The 18,257-nt window shown below is 40.8% G+C and overlaps 1 protein-coding gene across 1 annotated transcript; it reads left to right on the top strand.

Annotated features, from left to right (window-relative positions):
• Positions 1–1,638: 1,638 nt before the first annotated feature.
• LOC127300086 (BTB/POZ and MATH domain-containing protein 1-like) lies at positions 1,639–2,397 on the top strand. Its single transcript, XM_051330162.1, has one exon. It carries the CDS (start codon positions 1,639–1,641, stop codon positions 2,395–2,397), a length of 759 nt encoding a protein of 252 aa, XP_051186122.1.
• The last annotated feature ends 15,860 nt before the right edge of the window (positions 2,398–18,257 follow it).

The following is an 18,257-nucleotide window of genomic DNA, read 5'->3' as shown; positions in this document are numbered from 1 at the left end:
CGCCCCCTCGGCAGCGACGAGGAGCGCCACGTCGTCGGCGACCCAACGCGCGTCCGCCCGCTCTTCCTCCTCCGTCCGCGGGAACCTGGCCCGGGCGGCGAGGGAGCGCTTGGCCCACGTGGCCTGCAGGGCGCCCGGCATGGCGATGGAGGTGTAGAGGGCGTCGGAGAAGGTAGAGGGGGAGGAGACGACAGAGCGGGGTGTGAGGTCTGCGAGGCCGGCGCCGTCTTTTATAGCCGGCGGTCTTGGCGGGAAACTTGGGCGCGAGCGTGCGCCCATGGCCTTTTCGCGCGCTCGGGAACCCTGGTGCGCGCGGGAACTTTCCCGCCCTCCATTGTTGTCCCGTCGAGTCCTGACATGGCGTAGTGCCGCTCAGCGCCGCGTAGGGAAGAGGAACCACGTGGCGGCTTTTTGGGTCGCCGCGTGCAACCCAAACAGACACGCGGGCGCGGGCCTCTGTCCGGGTGTCCACGCGGCCACCCAAACGGCTTTTAAAACGGACGGCCCAGCGCGTCCATTTGGGTCGCCGCGTTGGAGATGCCCTAAGATCAAACTACGAGCGAAAATCTAAGATCAAGAGAGTCATGACAAGTTTTACTGAGGTCGAATAACGTGGGTTATGGGGAAACTGCATGCAACTTTTTCAAGTGTCTAGAGCAAAAGGAAGAAACAAGTAGGAGTACAAAAGCTAGGATTATGTTGAACTCCTCAAGCTGCACTTATTTTTTGTTGGGTGGTTGTGGCGACTAGGGGGGCAAGGGTGCGGGGATTAGGGTTAGGCCGCTCCAAAGTGAACCTACACTAGTAGTGACCCAAAAAAATTAGGCCAAAAACATATATTATTCAATAGTCGCATCCAATTAGGTTTTGTATCTCTAATCATAGTTCAAAATAGGAGCTGATTTTTTGGAGTTGTATATAGCTTGTAGGTACAGTATATTGTAACTTTTTTTCCGGAGCTGTTTATGAAGCTTCTATGAATTAGTCCTACCTCGTACGACTCCAACAAAAAATAGGTTTGATATTGAGAAAAGAAAAACTTTTTTAGAATAGAAGGAGGGAGTTAGCTAGATAGTTGGCTGAATCATCTAGAAATAACAATATGGATGCATGTCGGAGTCATGGGCTGGAGAAGTGGAAGGACATCGCTCAATCTGAGTCGACCATATTTCCTGCATATTGCTTCCTTGTGTTAATTGTGCTCCTAATTAAAATTATCAACACTAAGATTTGTTGATCACGACGATGATGACCAGGGCGTATGCTAAAACCCGCTGGTGTTGTGCTTGAAGCAATTGTTTTTGTCAATTGCGTGATCCAGAAAAAAAAAGGGGGATTATCGGCCGGTGGAGTTGAGGTTGCGCGCACACTCCCTCCCACGTGCACCAGGCTGTACGAGCCGGGCGGAGTCGATCACGCCTTGTACGCGCGCAGAGGGTAGAGATTGCGGGAGGCTGTCGCTGGTACCTACGGTACTACCCTAACGGCTGCTGCTCGTACGACAACAAGTGCGTAACATTCTTACTATACCATGATCGTGAATACGGCGTGGACGAAGACAAAGTGACAGTGAACTACCAAGTTTCCTTGGTTGGCCCCGTCATCGCTAATTACGCACCAGTTGCTCTAAGCCTAAACATGATCTATGACGATCCATCAAGTGACGCAACCACGGGACTCATCAGCAGAACGATCCTGGAGCGCTCGGGTTACCTCAGCAACGATGCCTTCAGCGTCAGGTGCGAGTTCCGCGTGCCCGTAAACGTCGCGGAGACCGTCCTGCTGCCGACCGAGGAGCCACCGCCAAGCAGTCCGACTCCGAATCATGAACATGCCGAGGCTCTTATCCGCTTCATCACCAACGACGTGCCGACGGACGTGACCCTCGAGGTTGGCGGTGAGACCTTCTGGGCGCACAGGCGTTTCCTCGCCGCTCAGTCCTCGGTGTTCGCGGCATTATTCACTGGGCCGATGAGGGAGAACACCGCCCCTTCTGTCCGGATCGACGACATGGAACCACTCGTGTTCAAGGCTATGCTCGACTTCATCTACACGGGCAACCTGCCACCACCTCCCGAGGACCTCGAGGGCGACAACCAAATTGCCATGACTCAGCACCTTCTTGTGGCGGCGGATAGGTACGACCTCCAGAGGCTCAAGTCCATCTGTGCGGAGAAGCTACGCGCTTACATTGACATGAGTACGGTGGCTACTACTCTCGACCTGGCTCAGCGACACCGTTGCCACGAGCTCAAGGACGCATGCTTTGATTTCCTTGCTCAGACCAAAGGCAATCTCAAAGCAATTCTCAAGAGCGACGGCTTTGAGCAACTCATCACCGATTACCCATTAGTTATAGTGGAGCTATTACCCCGGGTTGCTCCCTTACCTCGTTGACTTCAGATAGTAATTTTAATGGTGTTGTCGTTTTCTTCAATTTATATATTGAGACTAAAGATAGTAGTGATTTTAATTGTGCAGTCTTTTTTTAATTAATTATATTCATCCTTTATTTGAACTTTCCATTAGATGTTTGAATTATTATTTTCTCTATATTTGATGTATAACACAGTATTTTTTATATCTGATTAAATTTGGGTTCTGTTATCTTTGAGAAATCTTTTTTACAATACTTCTGGACAAGGAAATCCGAGCCACATTGAAGTCGGCACACTCGCCTGACATTTCAAAAAACGGTCAGAATCAGCAGCAGCTTCCAGGCTTCATGTTGTGTTTTAGGTAGCTCCGGGTGATCAGCTTCCATATCATCATCGAAAATTCTGGTGATCGGATTGTAAATATATAATCATAAGATCATATTAAAGTTTCACCGATCATGGTGTTTACTTTAGACACTTTTCTTTTTTCACATGGTCATGAAACAATCTGCATGTTCATATTTTACATTGTTCCAATAATACTTATACTAGCAGAGAACATTTCTTGATCATATGCAAACTTACCTGTATTGTATATATAGGAAACGTTTCATTTCATACGTACGAGCCATCCCAGGGGGGCTAGGGTTTCAGTCCTCTCTGCCGGCACTGCCAGTCCACCCCGCCTCTAATGGTCTTCTAGGCCTTAGAGAATAGTGAAATGTTTTCATGTTTTTATTTTTAACGCTATGTAAAGTTTTATAAATATTTTTTGTCTGGAAGTAGTGAAATGCGTCATCCTGCTCGGGGCACCCGCAGACACAAAACGGTCAGTCGTGGCCCGAAGGCCAATTTCGCGTCCCCGACCCAACGCAAACGGACACGCACGGTCAATTTTATCGTTCGAAATGCGTCTTGCCGCTAGAGATGTTGTGATAACCCCAAAATTATCTATTATTAAGTTAAATACTAACTATCTTCTAATTATTTTATTTGCTGAAACTAATATTTAAAAGTAGCATAATAATGTGCAAAAATTGTTATCTAGCCAGATACTCAAGTGTAGAGTAACTAAGCTAGCTATGTGTATCGTACGTGTTTGTAGTTGTGCATCGAATCATCAGCCATGCATCTAGTACTATCGTGGCAAAACCAGAGTTAGACCATAACGTGGCTGGGCATTAGAGGCTATGCTGACTTTGATTAGCAGCTTACTCAGCAAAATAGGCCACGTAGGAAGACTGCATGGTATTCACTGACACTAGTAGAAAACAGGGTTTTCGTTCACCACCCCTGAGAGTTTTAGTCCCGGTTTAAAAACGAACCGGAACTAATGGGAGGAATTGTACCGGTTCATCGTACAAAACCTTTAGTCCCGGTTTATTCGGACCCTTTAATCCCGGTTGGTATTACGAACTGGGACTAAAGCGGTGGCGGCAGGCTATCTCTGGGGCAAAAGCCTACCAACCGGGACTAAAGGTATACCCTTTAGTCCCGGTTCATTTTACCAACCGGCACAAAAGGATTTTAGGTTTTTTTGGCTCCCCACGCACCTCCCCCCGTGGATCGCCTTTTTTAGATCCGAATTAGATCGTGAGAAAAAGTTACATCTGAATTAGACAATTTTTAGATTCTCAAAATTCCAAATGAAAATATGAAAGCAGGAAGATTTTAGTTTCTGTCAGAAATTTAGGATTTTATATATTTTTTAGTTTTTTAAATTAATAATTGCATCCTATTACTTACAATAAAGTTAGCCAATTTTTAGATTCTCAAATTTTCAGGTTTGGCAAAAAAATATAAATAAAAAATAAAAAATAAAAAACAATTATAATACAAATTAAAAAGTTAATATTTAAAAGAATTTAAATTATAATACAAATACAATTATAGTACAAGATTATTATATCATTAGTTTTGTTTATTAAAATAATTATTTACAACTCAAACAATAAAGAAGTGTGACATCGACCAACATGTTAATAGGATTGATATGATACTACTATCAACAACATGCGCGGGCTTCACTTGGAAGCGGGATGGGAAAGGAACTTGGAAGTTAAGCGTACTAGTGCTAGAGTAGTGGGACGATGGGTAAACGAGCGGGAAGTTTGACCACGGGTAAGTAATTTGACTAGAGATGAAGTGTAGTTGGAGACTAACCGGGACTAATTGAAATACTAGAAATTCTGGAAAAAAACAGAAAAAAGAGGGAGCGAAAAATAATTAGAAAAATAAAAATGGATATTTTTTTAACGAAATAGCCTTTAGTCCCGGTTGATGTTACAAACCGGGACTAAAGGTCATTTTCCTCGACGCACGCCAGCAGCCCACGTGACGGGACCTTTAGTCCCACCTTTAGTCCCGAATGGTTAGTCCCGGTTGCAAATCTGGGACTAAAGGCCCTTATGAACCGGGACTGTAGGTCATTTTTCTACTAGTGAGAGTTGCATGGAACGTTTTGCTTACGTCTATGAAGTCGGCCAGCGATTCTTTAATCCAGCTCCAGCAAGGCACGGTGCACCGTAGATATTTTACCTAGCTTTTGCTTGGTGTCGAAGGTCAGTCTCAAGCGGCAGAGAGGCTAGATATTTAGCTTTTTTCGATAAATGATGTTTTATTATTTTGAAAAGCAGTTACATCCAGCCTCTGCATAACCAGGATGCACACAGCCGTTTAAAGGATTCAAATGAAATGTCTGGTAAAGCAACACAAGGTGAAATACATATCGAAGCGATGAATTATAAGACGCCTAAGGAGTGGGTGGGGCTTCAATCCGTAGACTATGTTGTCACCCATATAGGGAAAAAGTATCCCTCGCCGTAGCCTCTAACCGTGTACAGACCTCCGTAAATAGGTCTCGATTCTCCACTTGCTAAAGAGGTAACCACAAACGGAGAATACGTGTACATCTGTAGATAACCTGGAAAAGGGAGCAATTTTTATCGTTAAAAGTCTTGTCATTTATACATAGCCAAAGCGCCCAGATAACTGCTAGCGCCCCCACCCTAAGAAGCAACTTGAACCTTGAATCGACACCATGAAGTCAATTGCCAAAGACATTGGCCACACTAATCGGAGGATACAAGGTAGACACTACTTGGATAACTGGCCATATAGATCTCGCAAATTGGCAGTGGAAGAAAAGGTGTTTAATAGTTTCGTCCTGTTGACAGAAAACACACCGTGTACTTCCATGCCAATTTCGCTTAACAAGATTGTCTTTGGTGAGAATAACTCCTCGACGAAGGTACCATCCAAAGATTTTAATTTTTAATGGTATCTTCATCTTCCAAATCTTCTTATTATTATCAACTGGTATATCAGAATGAAGAATCGCATTGTAGAGTGATTTTACCGAGAAAGTGTCATCTACAATAAGATTCCACCTAAATTCATTCGGTTCGGGTGATAGTTATATCTCTCCTAACCGGTCAATCAGGGAATTCCATGCCGACAGCCTTTGCCCTAATAACACTCGTCTGAAAGTCACATTCGGAGGTGAGGTAGCCATTACCGTGGCAATGGTATCACTTTTGCGACGAACAATACTATACAAAGCAGGATACTGTTCACTTAAGGGAGCATTGTCTAACCAAATGTCCTCCCAGAACCGTATCTGTGCTCCATTCTTGATCGAAAAAGTACCATAGCGGGAAAAGACATTCTTTCCCGCCATAAGGCCAGCCCAGAAATGTGAATTTCCTGGTTTCCAGACCACTTGGGATAACGTCTTCGAGCCCATATACTTTCTCATAAGAATAGTTTGCCAAATCTCATCCTCAGTAAGAAGCTTAAACAGCCATTTACCTAGTAGGGCTGAATTCTTGACTTCCAGTTCATGAACTACAAGCCCTCCTTTATCATTGGGACTACAAACTATACTTCATTTAACCAGTCGATATTTTTTTTTCTCGTTATCCCTTGACAAAAGAACCTGGATCGATAATAATCGAGTTTAGCGTGTGTACACTGCCTCTTCTATAAATAGCTGTTCGCAGCACTACTTTTCTCACACACCACGTATCAGATAGATCCGGAGAGTGAGAGTTAGACAGAACGGAGAGAATACCAAACTAGCCAGGAAAGAGAGTGAGAGAGAGGGGTCGACTAAGAATATATGTGCATCCATGTTGGAGATCTAGGCAGTGCAAGAGAGTAGCATATCCATGTTCAGAAAGAGATGGATATCATCGATATATACAGTTGGAGGCGCTAGTAGTTCGTAGAGGAGAGTTTTTGTGTCGAAGAATAGATACTGCGGTTTATATCATTGTTGGTTTTCTTTGGAAGTTATACATAGAACTAGATTTCTATGCATCGTTTATTTCAAGCAAGCTTTTTATACTCTCTCGTATATTTTGTAGAATACATTATGCTGTGAATTTGATAGTAGATAACTGGGCTGAGAGATATGATAGTTCTTTGAAATATGTGTGTAGTAATGCACCAGTGCCGGTATGCGGTGATGGATCCGCTGGAGCCACCAGTATGAACCGGGCATTATCGCAAATATTGAGAAGAAGTGATCAACATGAGAGATACATGTTTTTATAAGAGAAAATTTGGTGCTACGAAGGTAAACATATTGTACCGGTCACAGTTCAGGTATGGGACCGACTGAGTTCTCCGCTGGGGACGATCCTGTTGTGGAACGTGTCGATGATGGATCCGTAGGAGCGATCAACATCAGTATCTTCAGGTGTCCGGGTTCTAGTGGGCCAAAGGGCTCTGCTCCTCTAGCGCATGTGTGTTGCTAGTTGAGGCTGTTGATATCGGAGTACCCCTCTACAGAGTGTAAAAGTGTGAACTTCACCCCTGTGATTCCCTGGTAGGGAAACTTACTTTCATGTGTGGCACCATGCTATTTTTAATATGATTAATACCTTAACCACATATTGTTTATAAAAAAGCATTTCTATTTTACATTTTATATGATTGTGTATAATCGGTTTGTTGAGTATGACTTGTCGTACTCATCAGCTCCCCTATGTTTTTTTTAGACACAGATGTCATTATCGAAGAAGACCTCTTCGGCGGAGGTTTAGGCACGACCAGTGGGTGGGTAGCGAATTAGAGAATCTAGTTGTAATGCTTGTATAATTGAGAATAAAGTTATAAAATGATGTATATGAGCTTCTCGAGATCCACTGTGCTGGTTTTTGGCCTGCATTTTTAGTCTTGCGCGAGTATAAGCCTCTCGGTTTATAGGCGCGCGGCGGCTATCTCGTCCAGGCCCGGTCTCGGGGCGTGACAGTTAAAGTGGTATCAGAGCTCTAGGTTTAGGATACGCGGGGAAAATGGATAGAATGTAATTTTGCGACTAGTATCTATCGGTAGTATTTTCTTATTTTGGTGCGAGTAATCCAAAGTTTAGATACTTGTGGTTGTTTGATTTCTAAATTGCCTTAATAACATGGTTTTGGTTTTATATATAGTTGACCTGAAGTTGAAAAAAATTGCACTGCTTGATTGTTGTTTCGGATATAAGTTCTATTTTCCTTATTGCATGTCTAATCAATCTAAGCGCTAATATTTCTGATGTACTTCTAAATACTCTAGCATAGTTTAAATCATGTTCTAAGCAAGTCCAAACCAATGGGATTTGAGATTTGAGTGTTGAATTTCGAGGACGAAATTCCTATAAGGTGGGGAGGATGTGATAACCCCAAAATTTTATGTTATTAAGTTAAATACTAACTATCTTCTAATTATTTTATTTTCTGAAACTAATATTTAAAAGTAGCATAATAATGTGCAAAAATTGTTATCTAGCCAGATACTCAAGTGTAGAGCAACTAAGCTAGCTATGTGCATCGTACGTGTTTTTTTTTGAACAAGTTGAGGCACCGGAGGCGCCAAACTTTCATTCAACTCATAGACATTGTACAACATGAATTACAAGATTTGACATTTGCATTTGTTGCACTGCATGCAGAAAGGGGCAATCTTGTAATATCACAGGTAATGGGGTTACAAAAATAGAGGAAACAGGTGTGTGCATTGCATTCATGCATAGAAAATCTGGGGAAATTTCGCGCTTTAAAGTAAAACAGTCACAGTAACTAAAGTTTCACTTGACCTTGGTGGAATTGAAGTAGCTCATCAAGTCAAGCGCTATAAACCTCAATGTGACTTTGTTAAAACCTTGTTTTGGGTAGAGATGATTTGATCTCAAGGGTTAGATCAAATGGAATTACAACCAACACAATAACTTATTAATCAAGGATCAATTACTTGATCCTATTAAAGATCATAATATGTTAATCCTTGCCATAACATAAGAACATCTATTCAAGTACAAACCAAGTAACAATAAAATGGAGAAACCATTCTTGACTATCTTCTCCCTGTCTTAAAACTAAACCATAATCCTACCATGAAACCTCAGGGTATTCACTCCACTTCAACATTGGAGTTATAACAAGAAGATCCACTCCAGAAATAGATATTCTTCTCCATTCCAAGTTATTACACATCAAACCTAGAGAGGTGAGAGTTCTATAGTATTTATTAGAGAAGCAATAACAAACCTTGAGCTAAACCTTGGATATACATCCAAGTATTCAAATCATCATCTTCAAGAGGAACCCTAGAGTATCATTCAAGTCCTTCCCAAATTAGTGAGACCATTCATACCACTCTTAGCTTTACCTATTTAAGACTCAAGGACAATCATTGAATTAAAGTATTAGGTTGAAAACCATTTCCCTTGGAGTGGTCAGCTAACCTAATATTACATGGAATAATACCATACCCCTGAATTGATAAGGTGAGGAAGAGACTAACCCAATTAAACTAGACAAATGAAACCTTAGCCTAGATACCTAAGGAGATATTAGGAGTACACCATAAACACTAGAATAACCATTCCTAAATGAGCAAGCTTCTCTGGAGCTGTCTTCTCTGCCACGACCATCTACGTTGGCCAGCAATGGCACTCGCCGGCGGCATGAACCCTCTCCTCTCCTCGACAAGTAAAAGTCAAAGTCTAAGTCATCGCACGCGCAACCCGCACGCGGTGTATGATGATAGGCTTATACTTATAGAGGGTTTATATGTATCTTGGAGGGAGAAAAGAGAGGGTCTACAGTTCGAAAATTTATGGGGGAAGATGATCTGTTGTGACGGACGGCTAGGACGCACAAAGCACCAGGATTGCTGACTTGTAGCAAAAACTTAACACGGTGTTCCTTAATAAGCCCTTATAATTATTATTGCATCGTGGTATCCCATGAGTCATCCATGTACCCCAAATAACTGCTGACTTCACTTATTTCGGGGTTTTTTTTCCTCCTATAGCTATCCAGTAATCAATCCATCAAATCCATAAATCGAGGGAGCCGGTTGGTTGTAACTTTTTTTTCTCGTTTCCTTCTAATGCATCTGCATTTGTGTTTCCTAATGTGAGTAGTATTGATTTGTTTTCTACAGCGGTGAGATGAATTTATTTATCTTCCGCGGTGAATTACGCTTTGCCATCAGCTTCATGTAGTCCATCAACCATAGTATTATTGTTTCCCGTAACTAGAGCCAAATAATGGTTGCGGTTGGTTTCTTTTACCTTGAGCTGAGAACGATGATCACATGCATGAGTATTTACCCTATTTCACAACACGTCTTAGTCTAGTATACGTTCTGGACCAATTACAAGATATAGCTTTTTTTACCAAGAATATATAGTTTCTTCAAATCTAGAGATTCAAATATCTCCATTAATAATCTGAAATATTTCCACGAATGTTCCAGTTGCATATCTCACACCACTTTTAGAAACTTGCTTCCAAATCTGTATCTGAATCCACTAAAAGTATCGAAGTTGCTCTGTGCTCATATATACCCAAAAGAAGAGAGAAAAAAAAAAAGTCGAATAGCACCATACATATCAAGCTAGTATAACCATTTTTTTTACCTACAGTATCTTATACTTGAGCAAGTGAAATGAAGGGAACTGAATTAGTACTATTACGTTTTCACATAGATTTTCCTCTTTCCATCTTCTTGCAATGCATTTGTAAATGAAAACATTATATCTTTGTCAAACCATAGGCACACGATCAGATGACAATTAAAATGCAAAACGGGATTACAAAGTGAACATACATTCAAATAGAAGAAAAGCTGACCGCTTTTGCACCACTGGTTTCATTTTAGAGGAAAACCATGACACTTCTGGATAGGAAAGCATGGACTTCCTATGGCCAGCAAGATCCACGAAGGAGGATTAAGATATTCATATCCAACAGCCAAGAAATAAAATGAATCATATGCTCCCAATTCTCTTGGTACATGCGATTCCTAGACTTGTTTTAAATTAAAGATTGGACTGAATAACCTTACTCTAAGTCATCGCACGCGCAACCCGCACGCGGTGTATGACGATAGGCTTATACTTATAGAGGGTTTATATGTATCTTGGAGGGAGAAAAGAGAGGCTCTACGGTTCAAAAATTAATGGGGGAAGATGCTCTGTTGTGATGGACGGCAGGACGCACAAAGCACTAGGATTGCTGACTTGTAGCAAAAACTTAACACGGTGTTCCTTAATGAGGCCTTATAATCATTATTGCATCGTGGTATCCCATGAGTCATCCATGTACCCAAATAACTGTTGATTTCACTTATTTCGGGGTTTCCTTTCCTCCTGCAGCAATCCAGTAATCAATCCATCAAATCCATAAATCGAGGGAGCCGGTTGATTGTAACTTTTTTTCTCGTTTCCTTCTAATGTGAGTAGTATTGATTTGTTTTCTACAGCGGTGAGATGAATTTATTTATCTTCCGCGGTGAATTATACTTTGCCATCAGCTTCATGCAGTGAGATGAATTTATTTATCTTCCGCGGTGAATTATACTTTGCCATCAGCTTCATGCAGTCCATCAACCATAGTATTATTGTTTCCAGCAACTAGAGCCAAATAATGGTTACGGTTGGTTTCTTTTACCTTGAGCTGAGAACGATGACTACATGCATGAGTATTTACCCTATTTAACAACACGCCTTAGTCTAGTATACGTTCTGGACCAATTACAATATATAGCATTTTTTTACTAAGAACATATAGTTTCTTCAAATCTAGAGATTCAAATATCTCTATTAATAATCTGAAATACTTCCACGATTGTTCCAGTTGCATATCTCACACTACTTTTAGAATCTTGCTTTCAAATCTGTATCTAAATCCACTAAAAGTATCGAAGCCGCTCTGTGCTCATATGTACCCAAAAGAAGAGAAAAAAAAAGTCGAATATCACCATACATATCAAGCTAGTATATCCATTTTTTTTACCAATTACAGTATCTTATACTTGAGCAAGTGAAATGAAGGGAACTGAATTAGTACTATTACGTCTACTTTACTCACTGTATTTCACGGCACATGCTTCAGTTCACTCATAGACGCAAGTTTATTCACATTTAGAGATGTGACAATCAACTGGTTATCAAGCCGATGAATCATCAGCTAGCCTGAGTAGGTAGTAATTAAGCAAAGCTGATTTTAGGTATCACAAACAACAACATGGTCGCCAGCCAGCAATTAGGGCATCACCCTCACATGTCTTCTTCACTGCACCCAGAAAACAAAGATAATGGATCCTTCCGCCTACTCCCTACACTGAACTTTCTTTCTATGCAACTTCACCAAAGCTCGCTATTCGGTCGTGCATTGATGACCCACAAGTATAGGGGATCGCAACAGTCTTCGAGGGAAGTAAAACCCAATTTATTGATTCGACACAAGGGGAGACAAAGAACACTTGGAAGCCTTAACAACGGAGTTGTCAATTCAGTTGCACCTGGAAACAGACTTGCTCGCAAGAGTTTATCAGTAGTAACAGTTTTATAGCAGTAGCAGTAGTGAAATAACAGCAGCAGAGTAACAGAGACAGCAGTAGTGATTTTAGTAAACAGCAGGATTAAAATACTGTAGGCACGGGGACGGATAACGGGCGTTGCATGGATGAGAGAAACTCATGTAACAATCATAGCAGGGCATTTGCAGATAATAATAAAACGGTGTCCAAGTACAAAGCAATCAATAGGCATGTGTTCCATATATAGTCGTGCGTGCTCGCAATGAGAAACTTGCACAACATCTTTTGTCCTACCAGCCGGTGGCAGCCGGGCCTCAAGGGAAACTACTGGATATTAAGGTACTCCTTTTAATAAAGTACCGGAGCAAAGCATTAACACTCCGTGAACACATGTGATCCTCACATCACTACCATTCCCTCCGGTTGTCCCGATTTCTGTCACTTCGGGGCCATCGGTTCCGGACAGCGACATGTGTATACAACTTATAGGTAAGACCATAAACAATGAATATCATGATGAAACAATAACATGTTCAGATCTGAGATCATGGCACTCGGGCCCTAGTGACAAGCATTAAGCATAACAAGTTGCAACAATATCATCAAAGTACCAATTACGGACACTAGGCACTATGCCCTAACAATCTTATGCTATTACATGACCAATCTCATCCAATCCCTACCATCCCCTTCGGCCTACAGCGGGGGAATTACTCACACATGGATGGGGGAAACATGGCTGGTTGATGTAGAGGCGTTGGCGGTGATGGCGGCGATGATCTCCTCCAATTCCCCATCCCGGCGGAGTGCCAGAACGGAGACTTCTGGCTCCCGCGACGGAGTTTCGCGAGGTGGCGGCGTTCTGGAGGGTTTCTGGCGACTTCGACTTCTCCCCGTGCGTTTTTAGGTCGAGGCCGATAAATAGTCCGAAGGAGGGCGTCGGAGGCCGGCCGAGGGGGCCACACCACAGGGCCGCGCGGGCCCCCCTGGGCCGCGCCGCCCTATGGTGTGGGGCCCTCGGGCCTCCACCTCAATTGTCCTTCTGGCTCCGTTAGTTTCCTGGGAAAATAGGGCCTTCTGCATAAATTCCGAGGATTTTCCCGAAAGTTGGATTTCTGCACAAAAATGAGACACCAGAGCAGTTCTGCTGAAAACAGCGTTAGTCCGTGTTAGTTGCATCCAAAATACACAAATTAGAGGCAAAACAATAGCAAAAGTGTTCGGGAAAGTAGATACGTTTTGGACGTATCAACTCCCCCCAAGCTTAGCTTATTGCTTGTCCTCAAGCAATTCAGTTAACAACTGAGCGATAAAAGAACTTTCACGAACACATTTTCTCATATGATGTATATATTCTCATGCTATGGCTAATTACTTAAGCAGTTCATAATGAGACACATGCAATTAAGATCATCTAACAGCTATGTCAATCATGGAGAGGTACCAACAATTAATAATAAGCATCATGAATCATGTATATAAGCAGGATTGCAATATTCATAAGAGAATATGATAAAGTGGTATCTCGCTTGCCTGTATTTGATTGGCAAAACATAAATGCCCGAGCACCTCTGGAGTTCATAGAAAGACTAGAAGTAGTGATTGTCAAAAGATAAATGCATCAAAGTTATACCACAATCAATCATATTTTGAGACAAGCATATTATACTAAGAATGACAGTTGTGCTCTCAAGATAGTGCTCAAAGAAGTAATGGAGACACAACATAAAAGTAAAAGATTGACCCTTCGCAGAGGGAAGCAGGGATTAACATGCGCTAGAGCTTTTCATTTTTATAAAGACAGGAGCAAAATTATTTTGAGAGGTGTTTGTTGTTGTCAACGAATGGTAATGGGTACACTAACTACCTCGCCAACCGGACTTTCAAGAGCGGCTCCCATGAATTATTGCATATTTATTTGGCACTCCTTCCAACCTTTCTTACACAAACCATGGCTAACCGAATCCTCGGGTGCCTGCCAACGATCTCATACCATGAAGGAGTGCCCTTTTTTATTTTAGTTTTATTATGATGATGACACTCCCCCCAACCTTTGGTTACACAAGCCATGGCTAACCGAATCCTTCGGGTGCCGTCCATCAATCACAAACCATGGAGGAGTGTCTATTTAAGTTAATTAATTTGGGACTGGGAATCCCATTGCCAGCTCTTTTTGCAAAATTATTGGATAAGCGGATGTGCCACTAGTCCATATGAGAGTCCGTCAAAAGTAAATGACAAGGTTGAAAGCTAAACACCACATACTTCCTCATGAGCTATGAAACATAAACACAAATTGAGAAACATTTTGAAGGTTTTAAAGGTAGCGCATGAGAATTTACTTGGAATGGTTTGAAATGCCATGCATAGGTATTTATGGTGGACACTTTGGAATAACTTGGTTTTCATGTGTTTGGAAGCACGAGCAGCGTTCCCGCTCAGTACAAGTGAAGGCTAGCAAAAGACTAGGGAGCGACAAATCAAGAGAGCAGTAACTGTCATAATCATGCTTGCGGCAAAATAAATTAACGGAGGCATAAAAGTGATACAAGAACTCTGAAACAATATAGATCATCGAGGCTTAATTGACTTTTTGTTCAGTCATATGCATGCGTGAGCATGTGCCAAGTCGATATAAATGAATTATTCAGAGGAGGGTACCACAATGCCATACTTACTTATGAATAAAACAATGCAAGCAAACATCCATGACATGCTACTCATATTAATAAATTGGAGCTAAACATGAGAGATCATAAACTACTAGACTTTCTCAAATAACATATACCTCACATGAACCAACTAAGCATGCTCACATGGATGAGTATATGTACAAAGATGAAAACAAATAGAGTTCATACCAGCCTCTCACCACAATCCAATTGTCGTAGATCGTCATTATTGCCTTTTCACTTGTGTAGCTTGGATAATATGAAATGAAAACCACGCTCCAGCCACCGAAGACCATTGAACTCAAAATGAACTTTACAAACCAAAGAAGAACAGCAAATATTTTTGGTGTTTTCGAATTAGAAACAAGAACAAGAGGAAACAAACAAACAAAGCAAAATCTTTTTGGGTTTTCTTATAGCAAACTAGCAATAGCAAATAAAGTAAAACAAATGCAAGAAACCAAAGCAAACAAATAGTGAAGAGAAACAACAGAAATATTTTTGGTCTTTTTGTGTTTTGGAAAGGAAACAAAGCAAAAACAAGAAATAGCAAACTAGAAGAAACACAGAAAAGCGAGATGGCAGGAATCTGCCAAAACCTGACAGCAGTACAGAAATCGATTTTTACAAAAATCTTACGTTGCTCAGATCGAAAAGTGTTCAACTAATGAAAGTTAGATAACAACCAGGGGAACTTGCACAAAAATTGGCAGCTCAAAGTAACGCTCTGGCTGTGCGTACGAATTTTTCTAGTAACAGTCCAGAATCTGTTTTCAGGCAGCACTTCCCCAAATATCATCTTCCTCTCATTAGAAAACCACTCAAACGAACAAAACAAGTATGTACAAGTATCCAGCAACCATAATATGCAAAGAATGAGTGATGCCGGTATACCTCCCCCCAAGCTTAGGCTTTTGACTCTTCTTGATCATATATCATCCTCCTCTCTTGACCCTTGAAAACTTCCTTCACAACAAACTTCTCATAAACTTCATTAGAGGGGTTAGTACTCAAAAAAATTTGAATCCACCTTGGTCCTGTAGTGGCACATTGCAAAAACTCAATAAAACATTAGCTACAGCTCTCTATATCTAGAAAAGCTCGCTTAAAGTCCACAAGAGACAATGCAAGAAATAGAGATAGAATCTGCCAAAACAGAACAGCCAGTAAAGACGAATTTTAAATAAATACTTCCGTTGCTCAAATCAGAAAACTCAAAACTAATGAAAGTTGCGTACATATCTGAGGAACACGCACGTAAATTGGCAAAATTTTCTGAGTTACCTACAGAGAAAACAGCCCAGATTCGTGACAGATAGAAATCTGTTTCTGCGCAGAAATCCAAATCTAGTATCAACCTTCGATTAGAGGCTTCACTTGGCACAACATTGCAATAAAATAAAGATAAGGAGAGGTTGCTACTGTAAGTAAAACAAGTGGAGGAAGAAAGAGATGTTGCTTACCTCCTCTATGCATATAAAAAGTATTTGTTAACAAGGTTGATCAAGTCTTGTCACCGAATAGTTTTTACATAACATAAGAAGAAATAAACCTCAAATCAATCATGTTACCTTGAATTGTATTGATATGGATCCAATCACGAGAGTTTGATATTCTTCTTTAGGCTCATATATAGGACAATCAATAGTTCCCACTTTGATAGTTCTCACATTAAAAATAGTATTGACTCCACATACTTTATCAATCTTCTTGGGGAAATAAACGGTATGCTCCTTATCATCAACATTGAAAGTAACCTTTCCTTTATTGCAATCAATAACAGCCCCTGCGGTGTTAAGAAAAGGTCTCCCAAGAATAATAGACATATTATCATCTTCAGGCATTTCCAACACAACAAAATCAGTTAATATCAAGCAGTTAGTAGTAACTTGAACAGGAACATTCTCACATATACCAACAGGAATAGCAGTAGATTTATCAGCCATTTGCAAAGATATATCAGTAGGTATCAACTTATCTAGGTAAAGTCTCTTATAAAGAGAAAAAGGCATAACACTAACACCGGCTCCCAAGTCACATAGAGCAGTTTTAACATAATTATTCTTAATAGAACAAGGAATAGTAGGTATACCTGGGTCGCCCAACTTCTTTGGAATTTTGCCATTGAAAGAGTAATTAGCAAGCATAGTGGAAATTTTCTCATTGGGGATTTTCCTTTTGTTAGTAACAATATCTTTCATATACTTTGAATAAGGAGGCAATTTAATAGCATCAGTCAAAGAGATTTGCAAGAATAAAGGTTTCATCCAATCGCAAAATTTATTATAGTGTTCTTCTTCCTTTGATTTTAGTTTCTTAGCAGGAAAAGGCATTTGCTTTTGCACCCAAGGTTCTCTTTCATTACCATGTTTCTCAGCAATAAAGTCTTCTTTAGTATACTTTTTATTTTTAGCATGCTTCTCAGGTTCTTCTTCAACCTCTTCTTTATCAGGAATATCATTCTTATCATTATCTTTATCATTATCATGTTCATTACCACTTTCAGTTTCAGCATCAGAAATAGAAATACTATTAGGATCATTAACAGGTTCAGAGGATTCTACAACATTTTTATGTTTCTTCTTCTTTTTCTTCCTAGAATGAGCACTAGGTTCAATGCGTTGAGAATCTTGTTCAATTCTTTTGGGATGCCCTTCAGGATATAGAGGATCCTGGGTAGAGACACCACCTCTAGTTGTTACTTCATAAGCATGTTTCTCTTTAGAATTATTCCCTAACAAGTCATTTTGCACTTTAGTGAGTTGATCAATTTGAGTTTGAATCATATGAAAATGTTTAACAAGCATCTTAACATCATTGGAGGTTCTCTCCACAATATCATGCAATTCACTAATAGCTCGAGAATTTTCCATTAAATGATTCTCTACTCTCATATTAAAATTTTCTTGCTTAACAATATAATTATCAAACTCATCTAAGCATTGTGCAGGAGGTTTCGAATACGGAATATCTTCCCTAGTAAAGCGTTGAAGGGAGTTTACCTCAATCATGGATGAAGGGGGAATTATCTCACATATATCTTCTATAGGAGGTAGATTCTTCACATCTTCAGATTTAATACCTTTCTCCTTGAGAGACTTCTTGGCTTCCCTCATATCTTCATCATTCAATTTAATCATACCCCTCTTCTTCAGTATTGGCGTTGGAGTTGGTTCAGGCGTAGTCCAATCATCATGATTCCGGCTTATTTTAGCCAATAATTCTTCATGCCCTGGAGTTCTTTTCTAAAACACAACCAGCACAACTATCCAGGTATGCCCTAGACTCAATGGTTAGTCCACTATAAAATATATCAAGCAAATCATGCTTTTCCAAATCATGCTCAGGCCGAGCTCTAATAAGAGAGCAGAATCTCGCCCAAGCCTCAGGC

Source organism: Lolium perenne, chromosome 5, assembly GCF_019359855.2.
Source record: "Lolium perenne isolate Kyuss_39 chromosome 5, Kyuss_2.0, whole genome shotgun sequence".
Taxonomy (NCBI): domain Eukaryota; kingdom Viridiplantae; phylum Streptophyta; class Magnoliopsida; order Poales; family Poaceae; genus Lolium; species Lolium perenne.
This window is presented reverse-complemented; position numbering and strand designations above follow the sequence as displayed.